Raw genomic sequence first — 13,762 nt, forward strand, 5'->3', positions numbered from 1 at the left:
AAAATCCTCTGCACCTGACCTCTCTGTTTCAGGAGAAAGTGAGGACTGCAGATGCTGGAGATCAGAGCTTAAAACAGTGTTGCTGGAAAAGCGCAGCAGGTCAGGCAGCATCCAAGGAGCAGGAGAATCGATGTTCGGGCATAAGCCCTTCTTCAGGAATGTGGCTGGTGTGCCAAGCGGGCTGAGATAAAAGGTAGCGGGGAGGGAATTTGGGGGAGGGGCGTTGGGAATGCGATAGGTGGAAGGAGGTTAAGGTGAGGGTGATAGGCTGAAGAGGGGGTGGGGGCGGAGAGGTCGGGAAGAAGATTGCAGGTCAAGGCGGCGGTGCTGAGTCCGAGGGTTGGGACTGAGATAATGTGGGGGGAGGGGAAATGAGGAAGCTGGAGAAATCTGCATTCATCCCGTGTGGTTGGAGGGTTCCTAGGCAGATGATGATGCGCTCTTCCTCCAGGGGTCGTGTAGCCATGATCTGGCAGTGAAGGAGGCCAAGTACCTGCATGTCTTTGGCGGAGTGGGAGGGCGAGTTAAAGTAAATGATGTGTGTGGAGGTGCAGGTGAATTTGTGGCGGATATGGAAGGATCCCTTGGGGCCTTGGAGGGAAGTGAGGGAGGAGGTGTGGGCGCAAGTTTTGCATTTCTTGCGGTTGCAGGGGAAGGTGCCGGGAGTGCAGGTTGGGTTGGTGGGGGGGGGGTGTGTGGATCTGACGAGGGAGTTGAGGAGGGAGTGGTCTTTCCAGAACGCTGATACGGGTGGGGAGGGAAATGTATCCTTGGTGGTGGGGTCTGTTTGGAGGTGGTGGAACTGACGAAGGCTGATACGATATATCTGGAGGTTGGTGGGCTGGTAGGTGAGGACTGGTGGGGTTCTATCCTGGTGGCGATTGGAGCGGCGGGGTTCAAGGGCGGAGGAGCGAGAAGTGGAGGAGATGTGGTGGAGAGCATCGTCAACCACACCTGAGGGGAAATTGTGGTCTTTGAAGAAGGAGGCCATCTGGGATGTTAGGTATTGGAATTGGTCCTCCTGGGAGCAGATGCGGCGGAGACGAAGGAATTGGGAATACGGGATGGCGTTTTTACGGGGGCAGGGTGGGAGGAGGTGTAATCTTGGTAGCTGTGGGAGTCGTATAATAAACGTCCGTGTTGAGTTGGTCGCCCGAGGAAGAAATGGTGAGGTCGAGGAAGGGGAGGGAGGAGTCTGAGACGGTCCAGGTAAATTTGAGGTCGGGGTGGAAGGTGTTGGTAACGTGGATGAACTGTTCAACCTCACAGAAATCTACATTTCATCAGCTTCCTCATATCCCCTCCACCGATCTTATCAAAGTCCCAACCCCTGGATTCAGACTCGCCAACTTGACCTGCAATCTTCTTCCCGACCTCTCCTCCGTGACCCCCTCTCCGGCCTTTCACCCTCACCCTCACCTCTTTCCACCTATCGTATTCCCAGCACCCCTCCCCCAGACTTTTTATCTCAGCCCGCCTGGCACACCAGCCTCATTCCTGAAGAAGGGCTTATACTCGAAACGTCGATTCTCCTGCTCCTCGGATGCTGCCTGACCTGCTGTGATTTTCCAGCAACACATTTTTCAACTCTGTTACTATGTACAGTGTGTAAATACATCAGGAACACAGTAATCCAGTGCTGATTTATGGGGCGTTACTGTATACAGTGTGTAGGTATATCAGGAGCAGAGTCACCCAGTGCTGATTTATGGGGTTTAGTGTGTACAGTGTGTAGATACATCAGGAACACAGTAATCCAGTGCTGATTTATGGGGTGTTACTGTGTACAGTGTGTAGATACATCAGGAACACAGTAATCCAGTGCTGCTTTATGGGGCGTTACTGTGTACAGTGTGTAGATATATCAGGAACACAGTAATCCAGTGCTGATTTATGGGGGGTTACTGTGTACAGGGTGGAGATATATCAGGAACACAGTAATGCAGTGCTTATTTATGGGGGTGTTACTGTGTACAGTGTGTCGATATATCAGGAACACAGTAATCCAGTGCTGATTTATGGGGTGTTACTGTGTACAGTGTGTCGATATATCAGGAACACAGTAATCCAGTGCTGATTTATTTGTGGGGGGGGGGGGGGGAGAGGTGTTACTGTGTACAGTGCATAGATATATCAGGAGCACAGTAACCCAGTGCTGATTTATAGGGTGTTACTGTGTACCGTGCGTAGATATATCAGGGGCACAGTAACCCAGTGCTGATTTATCGGGGTGGGGGGGGGGTTACTGTGTACATTGTGTAGATATATCAGGAACACATTCCAGTGCTGATTTATGGGGCATTACTGTGTACAGTGTGTAGATATATCAGGAACACAGTAATCCAGTGCTGATTTATCGGGGCTTACTGTGTACAGTGTGTAGATATATCAGGAACACAGTAATCCAGTGCTGCTTTATGGGGCATTACTGTGTACAGTGTGTAGATATATCAGGAACACAGTAATCCAGTGCTGATTTATCGGGGCTTACTGTGTACAGTGTGTAGATATATCAGGAACACAGTAATCCAGTGCTGATTTATGGGGGGCTTACTGTGTACAGTGTGTAGATATATCAGGAACACAGTAATCCAGTGCTGATTTATCAGGGCTTACTGTGTACAGTGTGTAGATATATCAGGAACACGGTAATCCAGTGCTGATTTATGGGGGGCTTACTGTGTACAGTGTGTAGATATATCAGGAACACAGTAATCCAGTGCTGATTTATCGGGGCTTACTGTGTACAGTGTGTAGATATATCAGGAACACGGTAATCCAGTGCTGATTTATGGGGGGGTTACTGTGTACAGTGTGTAGATATATCAGGAACACAGTAATCTAGTGCTGATTTATGGGGGGTTAGTGTGTACAGTGTGCAGATATATCAGGAACACAGTAATCCAGTGCTGCTTTATGGGGCGTTACTGTGTACAGTGTGTAGATATATCAGCAACACCTTAATCCAGTGCTGCTTTATGGGGCGTTACTGTGTACAGTGTGTAGATATATCAGGAACACAGTAATCCAGTGCTGATTTATCGGGGCTTACTGTGTACATTGTGTAGATATATCAGGAACACAATCCAGTGCTGATTTATGGGGGTGTTACTGTGTACAGTGTGTACATATATCAGCAACACCTTAATCCAGTGCTGATTTATGGGGTGTTACTGTGTACAGTGTGTCGATATATCAGGAATACCGTAATCCAGTGCTGATTTGTGGGGTGTTACTGTGTACAGTGTGTAGATATATCAGGAATACAGTAATGCAGTGCTGATTCATGAGGGGTTACTGTGTACAGATTGTAGATATATCAGGAACACAGTAATGCAGTGCTGATTTCTAGGGGGGTGTCTCTGTGTACAGTGTGTAGATATATCAGGAACAGTAATCCAGTGCTGATTTACGGGGGTGTTAGTGTGTGCTGTGTGTAGGTATATCAGGAACACAGTTATGCAGTGCTGATTTCTAGGGGGGTGTCTCTGTGTACAGTGTGTAGATATATCAGGAACAGTAATCCAGTGCTGATTTACGGGGGTGTTACTGTGTACAGTGTGTAGATATATCAGGAACACAGTAATCCAGTGCTGATTTATGGGGGTGTTAGTGTGTGCTGTGTGTAGGTATATCAGGAACACAGTAATCCAGTGCTGATTTATGGGGGTGTTACTGTGTAAAGTGTGTAGATATATCAGGAACACAGTAATCCAGTGCTGATTTATGGGGTGTTACTGTGTGCTGTGTGTAGCTATATCAGGAACACAATAATCCAGTGCTGATTTATGGGGTGTTACTGTGTACAGTGTGTCGATATATCAGGAATACAGTAATCCAGTGCTGATTTGTGGGGTGTTACTGTGTACAGTGTGTAGATATATCAGGAATACAGTAATCCAGTGCTGATTCATGAGGGGTTACTGTGTACAGGTTGTAGATATATCAGGAACACAGTAATGCAGTGCTGATTTCTAGGGGGATGTCTCTGTGTTCAGTGTGTAGATATATCAGGAACAGTAATCCAGTGCTGATTTACGGGGGTGTTAGTGTGTACAGTGTGTAGGTATATCAGGAACACAGTAATCCAGTGCTGATTTATGGGGTGTTACTGTTTATAGTGTGTAGGTATATCAGGAACACAGTAATCCAGTGCTGATTTATTGGGTGTTCCTGTGTACAGTGTGTAGATATATCAGGAACACAGTAATCCAGTGCTGATTTATGGGGGTGTTACTGTGTACAGTGTATAGATATTATCAGGAACACAGTTATCCAGAGCTGATTTATGGGGTGTTACTGTGTACAGTGTGTAGATATATCAGGAACACAGTAATCCAGTGCTGATTCATGGGGTGGTTATTGTGTACAGTGTGTAGATATATCAGGAACACAGTAATCCAGTGCTGATTTATGAGGTGTTACTGTGTACAGTGTGTAGATATATCAGGAACACCGTAATCCAAAGAACAAAGAAAACGTACAGCCCAGGAACAGGCCCTTCGGCCCTCTAAGTGTAAGCCGATCCAAATCTACTGTCTAAACCTGTTCAGACACATCTTAAATGAATCTACCATGCCTGCCTCCACGACCTCTGCTGGCAATGCGTTCCGGACACCCACCACTCTGATTGAAGTATCCGTCTATCCCCCTTGTATCCCGTGTGTATCCCCCTTAAACATTCCACCTTTCACCTTGAAAGCGTGACCTCTTGTTATTGTATCCTTCACCCTGGGAGAAAGCCTGTCTCTATCCAGCCTGTCTGTACCCTTCATGATTTTGTAAACCTCAATCAGGTCCCCCCTCAGTCTCCTTTTTCTAGTGGAAATAAACCTAACCTACTCAACCTCTCTTCATAGCTAGCACCTTCCATATCAGGCAACATCCTCGTAAACCTTCTCTGCACCCTCTCCAAAGCATCCACATCCTTTTGGTAATGTGGCGACCAGAACTGTACACAGTATTCTAAATGCGGCCGAATTAATGTGTTGTCCAATTTTAACATGATTTGCCAGCTCTGATACTCAACACCCCGTCTGATGAAAGCAAACATAACCAGATGCCTTCTTGACCACTCTATCCACCTGTGCAGGAACCTTCAGGGTACAGTGAACCTGCACTCCCAGATCTCTCTGCCCATCAGCTTTTCCCGTGTAACCGGTGTGCGGTATGTGCTGGTTTCTGATGCTGCTGAAGGGGAACTGTCGATGTTGCATTCTGATCCCACTGTGTGTTGCTTGATCAAAGCCCCGTAGAGCTGCTTTCCTCATTTTAACAGGGTTTTCATGTTCCCAGGTGAAGAAAGCAGAGCTGGAGAGGAAAACACTAGACTGGGAGATCGTGGAACTAACCAACAGGCTGCTGGATTCTAAAACCGCCATTAACAAGTTGGAGGAGTTAAATGTAAGGGCGGAGGGGGGGGAGGGGTTGGAGCGGGGGGGAGCGGGACCACCCCACACGTGGGTTTGGGTTTTAGTCTGGAAAGGCAGCTTGGCCCCACCGTCAGGGAGTTCACTTCCAAGATCTACATTGTCACTTGGAACTCAACTCCCAGACCATCATTATCACTCCGGGACAACTCCCAGTCGGTCATTATCACTCCGGGACAACTCCCAGTCGGTCATTATCGCTCCGGGACAACTCCCAGTCGGTCATTATTGCTCTGGGACAACTCCCAGACCATCATTATCACTCACGGACAACTCCCAGACCATCATTATTGCTCTGGGATAAGTCCCAGAATGTACTGCTTTCCATTCAATTTGCAACTCACTCAGTCCCGCCCCCCTCCCCGCCCAGGTTATCTACCCACCCCACCCTCTCGGAGTAACTCCCCCCTGCCCCCTGCTCAGGGTAAAACACCTCCCTTCCCCTGCACCCCGCCCAGTCTAACTCCCCTCCCCCTGCACCCCGCCCAGCCTAACTCCCCTCCCCATGCCCCTGCCCAGTGTAACTCCCCTCCCCCCCGTCCAGTGTACCTCCCCTCCCCCTGTCCCCCACCCAGTGTAACTCCCCTCCCCCTCCCCCCTGTCCAGTGTAACTCTCCTCCCCCTCCCCCCTGTCCAGTGTACCTCCCCTCCCCCTGCCCCCCGCCCAGTGTAACTCCCCTCCCCCTGCCCCCAGCCAGGGGAACTCCCCTCCCCCTGCTCCCCACCCAGGGTAACTTCCCTCCCCCCAACCAGGGGAACTCCCCTCTCCCTGACCCTTGCTCAGGTTAACTCCCCTCGCCCTGCCCCCCGCCCAGTGTAACTCCCCTCCCCCTGCCCAGTGTAACTCCCCTCTCCTGCCCAGGGTAAATCCCCTCCCTCTGCCCCCTGGGGGTGGCGGTGGTGCTATTGTTTTGGTCAGTGGGTCTCCTGCTTGGTGTGCCTGGTGTTGGGGTGGTGGGATAGCACTATAATGGGTGGTACGGTGGCACAGTGGTTAGCACTGCTGCCTCACAGCGCCGGAGACCCGGGTTCAATTCCCGACTCAGGCGACTGTCTGTGTGGAGTTTGCACGTTCTCCCCGTGTCTGCGTGGGTTTCCTCCGGGCTCCGGTTTCCTCCCACAGTCCAAAGATGTGTGGGTCAGGTGAACTGGCCATGCTAAATTACCCGAAGTGTTAGGTAAGGGGTAAATGTAGGGGAATGGGTCTGGGTGGTATACGCTTTGGTGGGTCGGTGTGGACTTGTTGGGCCGAAGGGCCTGTTTCCATACTGTAAGTAATCTAATCTAATCTAAATAATGCTCTGACTGTCCCTTCCCCGTGAACTGGACGGTCTCTGGTGTTTGTTGCCCTGCAGGAGCGTTATCGCCAGGACTGTAACCTCGCCGTGCAGCTCTTAAAGTGCAACAAATCGCATTTCCGAACCCACAAGTTTGCTGAGGTAAGTGTGTGGGTGAGAGGGAGAGGAGCTGCTGCCGGGCAGCGGGGGGGGGGCGCCACTGGTTCAGCCCGAGGTTAGCACACTCCCATCACCATCGAGGGGCACAGCTGATGGCACACTGCTGGCCCCACCCCCCACCCACACCCCGGTACAACACGGTGTTACCCCCCACCCCCGGTACAGCACGGTGTTACCCTCCCCCTCCCCCTGGTACAGCACAGTGTTACCCCCACCCCCGGTACAGCACGGTGTTACCCTCCCCCTCCCCCTGGTACAGCACAGTGTTACCCCCACCCCCGGTACAGCACGGTGTTACCCTCCCCCTCCCCCTGGTGCAGCACAGTGTTACCCCCACCCCCAGTACGGCACGGTGTTACCCTCCCCCCCCATCCCCGGTACGGCACGGTGTTACCCTCCCCCCCACCCCCGGTACAGCACGGTGTTACCCTCCCCCCCCCATCCCCGGTACGGCACGGTGTTACCCTCCCCCCCCATCCCCGGTACGCCACGGTGTTAACCCCCCCCCCCATCCCCGGTACGCCACGGTGTTACCCCCCCACGCCCCCGGTACAGCACAGTGTTACCCTCCCCCCCACCCCCGGTACAGCACGGTGTTACCCTCCCCCCCCATCCCCGGTACGGCACGGTGTTAACCCCCCCCCCCATCCCCGGTACGCCACGGTGTTACCCCCCCACGCCCCCGGTACAGCACGGTGTTACCCTCGCCCCCCCACCCCCGGTACGGCACGGTGTTACCCCCCCACTCCCCAGTACGGCACGGTGTTACCCTCCCCCCCCCCCCCCCCCCCCCACCCCCGGTACGGCACGGTGTTACCCCCCCCCCCATCCCCGGTACGCCACGGTGTTACCCCCCCCACGCCCCCGGTACAGCACAGTGTTACCCTCCCCCCCACCCCCGGTACAGCACGGTGTTACCCCCACCCACCCCCCGGTACAGCACGGTGTTACCCTCCCCCTCCCCCTGGTACAGCACAGTGTTACCCCCACCCCCGGTACAGCACGGTGTTACCCTCCCCCTCCCCCTGGTACAGCACAGTGTTACCCCCACCCCCGGTACAGCACGGTGTTACCCTCCCCCTCCCCCTGGTGCAGCACAGTGTTACCCCCACCCCCAGTACGGCACGGTGTTACCCTCCCCCCCCCCCCCATCCCCGGTACGGCACGGTGTTAACCCCCCCCCCCATCCCCGGTACGGCACGGTGTTACCCCCCCCCCCACCCCCCGGTACGGCACGGTGTTACCCTCGCCCCCCCACCCCCGGTACGCCACGGTGTTACCCCCCCACGCCCCCGGTACAGCACAGTGTTACCCTCCCCCCCACCCCCGGTACAGCACGGTGTTACCCCCCCCCCCCACCCCCCCGGTACGGCACGGTGTTACCCCCCCCCCCACCCCCGGTACAGCACGGTGTTACCCCCCCACCCCCCCGGTACAGCACGGTGTTACCCCCACCCCCAGTACAGCACGGCGTTACCCTCCCCCTCCCCCTGGTACAGCACAGTGTTACCCCCACCCCCGGTACAGCACGGTGTTACCCTCCCCCTCCCCCTGGTACAGCACAGTGTTACCCCCACCCCCGGTACAGCACGGTGTTACCCTCCCCCTCCCCCTGGTGCAGCACAGTGTTACCCCCACCCCCAGTACGGCACGGTGTTACCCTCCCCCTCCCCCTGGTACAGCACAGTGTTACCCCCACCCCCGGTACAGCACGGTGTTACCCTCCCCCTCCCCCTGGTGCAGCACAGTGTTACCCCCACCCCCAGTACGGCACGGTGTTACCCTCCCCCCCACGCCCGGTACAGCACGGTGTTAACCCCCCCCCCCATCCCCGGTACGCCACGGTGTTACCCCCCCACGCCCCCGGTACAGCACAGTGTTACCCTCCCCCCCACCCCCGGTACAGCACGGTGTTACCCCACCCCCCACCCCCCGGTACGGCACGGTGTTACCCCCCCCCCCCCACCCCCCGGTACGGCACGGTGTTACCCTCGCCCCCCCACCCCCGGTACGGCACGGTGTTACCCCCCCACTCCCCAGTACGGCACGGTGTTACCCTCCCCCCCCCCCCCCCCCACCCCCGGTACGGCACGGTGTTACCCCCCCACTCCCCAGTACGGCACGGTGTTACCCTCCCCCCCCACCCCCGGTACAGCACGGTGTTACCCTCCCCCCCCCACCCCCGGTACGGCACGGTGTTACCCCCCCCCCCCATCCCCGGTACGCCACGGTGTTACCCCCCCACGCCCCCGGTACAGCACAGTGTTACCCTCCCCCCCACCCCCGGTACAGCACGGTGTTACCCCCCCACCCCCCCGGTACAGCACGGTGTTACCCCCACCCCCAGTACAGCACGGTGTTACCCCCCCCCCCACCCCCCGGTACGGCACGGTGTTACCCTCCCCTCCCACCCCCGGTACGGCACGATGTTAAACCCCACCCCCCCCGGTACAGCACAGTGTTACCCCCCCCCCCCCCACCCCCGGTACAGCACGGTGTTACCCCCCCCACCCCCGGTACAACACGGTGTTCCCCCCCCCATCCCCGGTACAGCACGGTGTTACCCCCCCCACCCCGGTACAGCACGGTGTTACCCTCCCCCTCCCCCCGGTACAACACGGTGTTATCCACCCACCCCCCGGTACAGCACGGTGTTACACCCCCCCCCTCCCCACCCCTTACAGCACGGTGTTACCCCCCCCACCCCGTACAGCACGGTGTTACACCCCCCCCTCCCCACCCCGTACAGCACGGTGTTACCCTCCCCCCATCCGTGACCTCCTGCTCAGTGGAGCAGTGTGTGTGGAAGAGCAGTGTGTATTTGAACACTGACATTAGAGAGTGTGAAATGAATGTGTCCCCCAGCAGCACACTCCCATTGTGTTCCCTTTGGGTGTCATCTGTCAGCCTTATCTGTCAATCTTTTCCCATGGAGTGTTACTGAATCCTGTCAGGATTCACCGTAATGGGTTCCAGCTGAGAATGTTTCGGTCTCAGTTTATTAGATATGGAAACTCATTAAAAAGAGACAAATTGTTTAGTTTTGAATCAGCAAAATGACTCTATATCTGAGGGCTAAAGTGCACAGTGTATTACATAGTGTCACCCCAGTCGGTGTTGCTATGTTTGTGCTTTTGTTATCTGCTTCCTGTCTGTGGGAAGTACGTGGTGCTGTCTCCCCCTCCCTGAGAGAGTGGATCTGTTTCCTTTGCAGCTTCCCTTCGTCCTGCAGGAGATGGTCAGCAAGCATCTGGAGTCGACCGAACACGTGGAATCAGGGCAGGAGCCAAACTCAGCTCTTGGCTCGTCTGACGTGGTGCCTGCTTCGGTCATTGCCCGGGTTTTGGAGAAACCGGAGCCACTGGTTCTCAACTCTGCCAAATCCAGCAGCAGCAGTGAGCCGCTGGCAGAAGATGTCTTTGTTCATGTGGACATGAGCTGTGAGGCTAATGGTGTGAAGACTTCAGGGAAAGGGGGGGATCAGCTGGAAACGGCAGGAGAGAAGCCTCCAAACGGCGTGTGCAAGCGGCCGATTAACACTGACAGGGCACCAGCTAGAACTGCCACCTTTGAGAGACTTGACCCATATCCCACTCCACCTCAGAATCTTTTCCCTGGACGTAAAGCTGTCATTGAATTCTCTTCTGATGATAAGGTGAAAATACCAAAGGATAGTCCCTTAGCAAACTGCACGTATGCTACCAGACAGGCCATCTCACTCAGGCTGGTCCAGGGAGGGGAGGAGAGGCTAGAACGTTGGAGAAATCCAGCGAGTAGCCCATTGGGTGATAGGAGGAGGGCAGGGCAGATAGATAGTGGGCAGTATCACGGTCCAAGTTCAGGCCCATCCAGAGGACCAGAAAGTGAGCTTAGATCTGCCCAGTCCAGTCCTTTCAATAGCCCACCTCAAATTTCAAGTTCATTTACCAGCTCGACAAGTTCCGAAGAGGATCTCCTTGTAAATTGGCAGAGGATGTTTGTGGATAAAGTTGCCCCTTCTCCTGAAAGACTGATTGCCTACCGAACCTCTCTGAGCAGTGAGATGATCCAGGAGTTTCAGAATAACCTGGCCAGCAAGATGAACCTGTCAGAGAGACACCGGGCTCATTCTGACGGAGAGGAATCCAGCCACAGCTACAGCTGCACAATAAGTCGTGATTCCAGCCTAGATACAGACAGCACAGATTCCAGAGTGCACAAAGGGAACCTCCTGGATTATGGCAGTGAATTCTCTCCTGAGGAACAGGAAAAACTACTGCAACCTGAAGGTAGCAATCAAATGAGCCTCCAAGCCAGTCCCTTCCACAAGCAGCTCGAGTATGGGGATCCTGTCCCTGCAAGTGGCTCCCTGGAAGAGAGAGAGAGATTACTTCATGGCAGCCAGGCCACTGTGCTGGATGAACTGGAAGAGATCGGGAATCAACCATCGATGGCATCAGCAGGGCGGCAACAGAGGAGCCCCAAAAGGATGGGTGTCCATCACTTGTTGCGTAAGGACAGTTTAACAAGGGCCCAGGAGCAGGGCACTCTGCTCGATTAAATACATTCAGATTAACACCGACAACCTCGATGCAGCTGCCAGCTGCTGCAGTGTTCAGCTGTCTAACAGTTCCAAACTGTTCAGCGGAAATTCACCAAGTATTCCTGAGACATTTTCATAAAGATGGACAAAAATATAGAAATCAGCTACTGCTTTTCAGCTGGACCCGGACTCAAAGACAATATTTCAGTGTTTTCTAAGGAAACCATATTGTAATTAATTAAATCATAACCAAAAGAAATCCAAATTTTTGAGCAGAACTCCTGTCAAACGATGGTAGTTGAATTACCAGCACGTGGTGTTTGTGTGTGTGGGAGTGTCAGGGTGTGTGTCTGTGTGTGTGGGAGTGTCAGGGTGTGTCTGTCTGTGTGGGAGTGTCAGGGTGTGTGTGTAGGTGTGCCGGGGTGTGTGGGAGTGTCGGGGGGTGTGTTGGTGTGTGTGTGTGGGAGTGTCAGTGTGTGTGTGTGGGAGTGTCAGGGGGTGTGTCTGTGTGTGTGGGAGTGTCAGGGTGTGTCTGTGTGGGAGTGTCAGGGTGTGTGTGTGTGTGTGTAGGTGTGCCGGGGTGTGTGGGAGTGTCGGGGTGTGTGTCTGTGTGTGTGGGAGTGTCAGGGTGTGTGGGAGTGTCAGGGTGTGTATGTGTGTGTGGGAGTGTCGGTGTGTGTGTGTGGGAGTGTCGGTGTGTGTGTGTGGGAGTGTCGGTGTGTGTGTGTGGGAGTGTCGGTGTGTGTGTGTGGGAGTGTCAGTGTGAGTGTGGGAGTGTCAGTGTGAGTGTGGGAGTGTCGGGGTGTGAGTGTGGGAGTGTCGGGGTGTGAGTGTGGGAGTGTCGGGGTGTGAGTGTGGGAGTGTCGGTGTGTGTGTGTGGGAGTGTCAGTGTGAGTGTGGGAGTGTCAGTGTGAGTGTGGGAGTGTCGGGGTGTGTGTGTGGGAGTGTCGGTGTGTGTGTGTGGGAGTGTCAGTGTGAGTGTGGGAGTGTCGGGGTGTGAGTGTGGGAGTGTCGGGGTGTGTGTGTGTGAGAGAGTGAGTGAGTGAGTGTCGGGGTGTGTGTGTGGGAGTGTCGGTGTGTGTGTGTGGGAGTGTCGGTGTGTGAGTGTGGGAGTGTCAGTGTGAGTGTGGGAGTGTCAGTGTGAGTGTGGGAGTGTCGGGGTGTGAGTGTGGGAGTGTCAGTGTGAGTGTGGGAGTGTCAGTGTGAGTGTGGGAGTGTCGGGGTGTGAGTGTGGGAGTGTCGGGGTGTGTGTGTCTGTGGGAGTGTCGGGGTGTGAGTGTGGGAGTGTCGGGGTGTGTGTGTGGGAGTGTCAGTGTGAGTGTGGGAGTGTCAGTGTGAGTGTGGGAGTGTCGGGGTGTGAGTGTGGGAGTGTCGGGGTGTGTGTGTGTGAGAGAGTGAGTGAGTGAGTGTCGGGGTGTGTGTGTGGGAGTGTCGGTGTGTGTGTGTGGGAGTGTCGGTGTGTGAGTGTGGGAGTGTCGGGGTGTGAGTGTGGGAGTGTCGGGGTGTGTGTGTGTGAGAGTGAGTGAGTGTCGGGGTGTGTGTGTCTGTGGGAGTGTTGGTGTCTCTCTGTGTCTGCGGGAGTGTCGGGGTGTGTGTGTCTGTGGGAGTGTCGGTGTGTGTGTGTGGGAGTGTCGGTGTGTGTGTGTGGGAGTGTCGGTGTGTGTGTGTGGGAGTGTCGGTGTGTGTGTGTGGGAGTGTCAGTGTGAGTGTGGGAGTGTCGGGGTGTGAGTGTGGGAGTGTCGGGGTGTGTGTGTGTGAGAGAGTGAGTGAGTGTCGGGGTGTGTGTGTGGGAGTGTCGGTGTGTGTGGGAGTGTCGGTGTGTGTGTGTGGGAGTGTCGGTGTGTGTGTGTGGGAGTGTCAGTGTGAGTGTGGGAGTGTCGGGGTGTGAGTGTGGGAGTGTCGGGGTGTGTGTGTGTGAGAGAGTGAGTGAGTGTCGGGGTGTGTGTGTGGGAGTGTCGGTGTGTGTGGGAGTGTCGGTGTGTGTGTGTGGGAGTGTCGGTGTGTGTGTGTGGGAGTGTCAGTGTGAGTGTGGGAGTGTCGGGGTGTGAGTGTGGGAGTGTCGGGGTGTGTGTGTGTGAGAGAGTGAGTGAGTGTCGGGGTGTGTGTGTCTGTGGGAGTGTCAGTGTGTGTGCGTGTGTGTGTGTGTGTGTGTGTGTGTGTGAGTGAGTGTGTCAGGGTGGGAGTGTCGGTGTGTGGGTGTGTTGGGGTGCGTGTCTGCGGGAATGTCAGTGTCTCTCTGTGTCTGTGGGAGTGTCGGTGTCTCTCTGTGTCTGCGGGAGTGTTGGTGTCTCTCTGTGTCTGTGGGAATGTTGTGTCTCTCTGTGTCTGCGGGAATGTCGGTGTCTCTCTCTGTG

At 55.1% G+C, this 13,762-nt stretch overlaps 1 protein-coding gene across 6 annotated transcripts in view; it reads left to right on the top strand.

The window, feature by feature from the left end:
* The window catches only part of tjap1 (tight junction associated protein 1 (peripheral)), a 138,048-nt gene extending 125,474 nt beyond the window's left edge, over positions 1-12,574 (top strand). For all 6 annotated transcript variants that reach the window (XM_060848134.1, XM_060848153.1, XM_060848181.1 and 3 more), the window contains 3 exons: positions 5,296-5,403; positions 6,785-6,868; positions 10,101-12,574. In XM_060848134.1, coding sequence (XP_060704117.1) covers positions 5,296-5,403; positions 6,785-6,868; positions 10,101-11,426 — 1,518 coding nt within the window. In that variant the 3' untranslated portion in view covers positions 11,427-12,574. The remainder of the gene's footprint in view (positions 1-5,295; positions 5,404-6,784; positions 6,869-10,100) is intronic.
* Positions 12,575-13,762: the final 1,188 nt, after the last annotated feature.

This window comes from Hemiscyllium ocellatum, chromosome 3 (genome assembly GCF_020745735.1).
Source record: "Hemiscyllium ocellatum isolate sHemOce1 chromosome 3, sHemOce1.pat.X.cur, whole genome shotgun sequence".
In the NCBI taxonomy this organism is placed as follows: Eukaryota; Metazoa; Chordata; class Chondrichthyes; order Orectolobiformes; family Hemiscylliidae; genus Hemiscyllium; species Hemiscyllium ocellatum.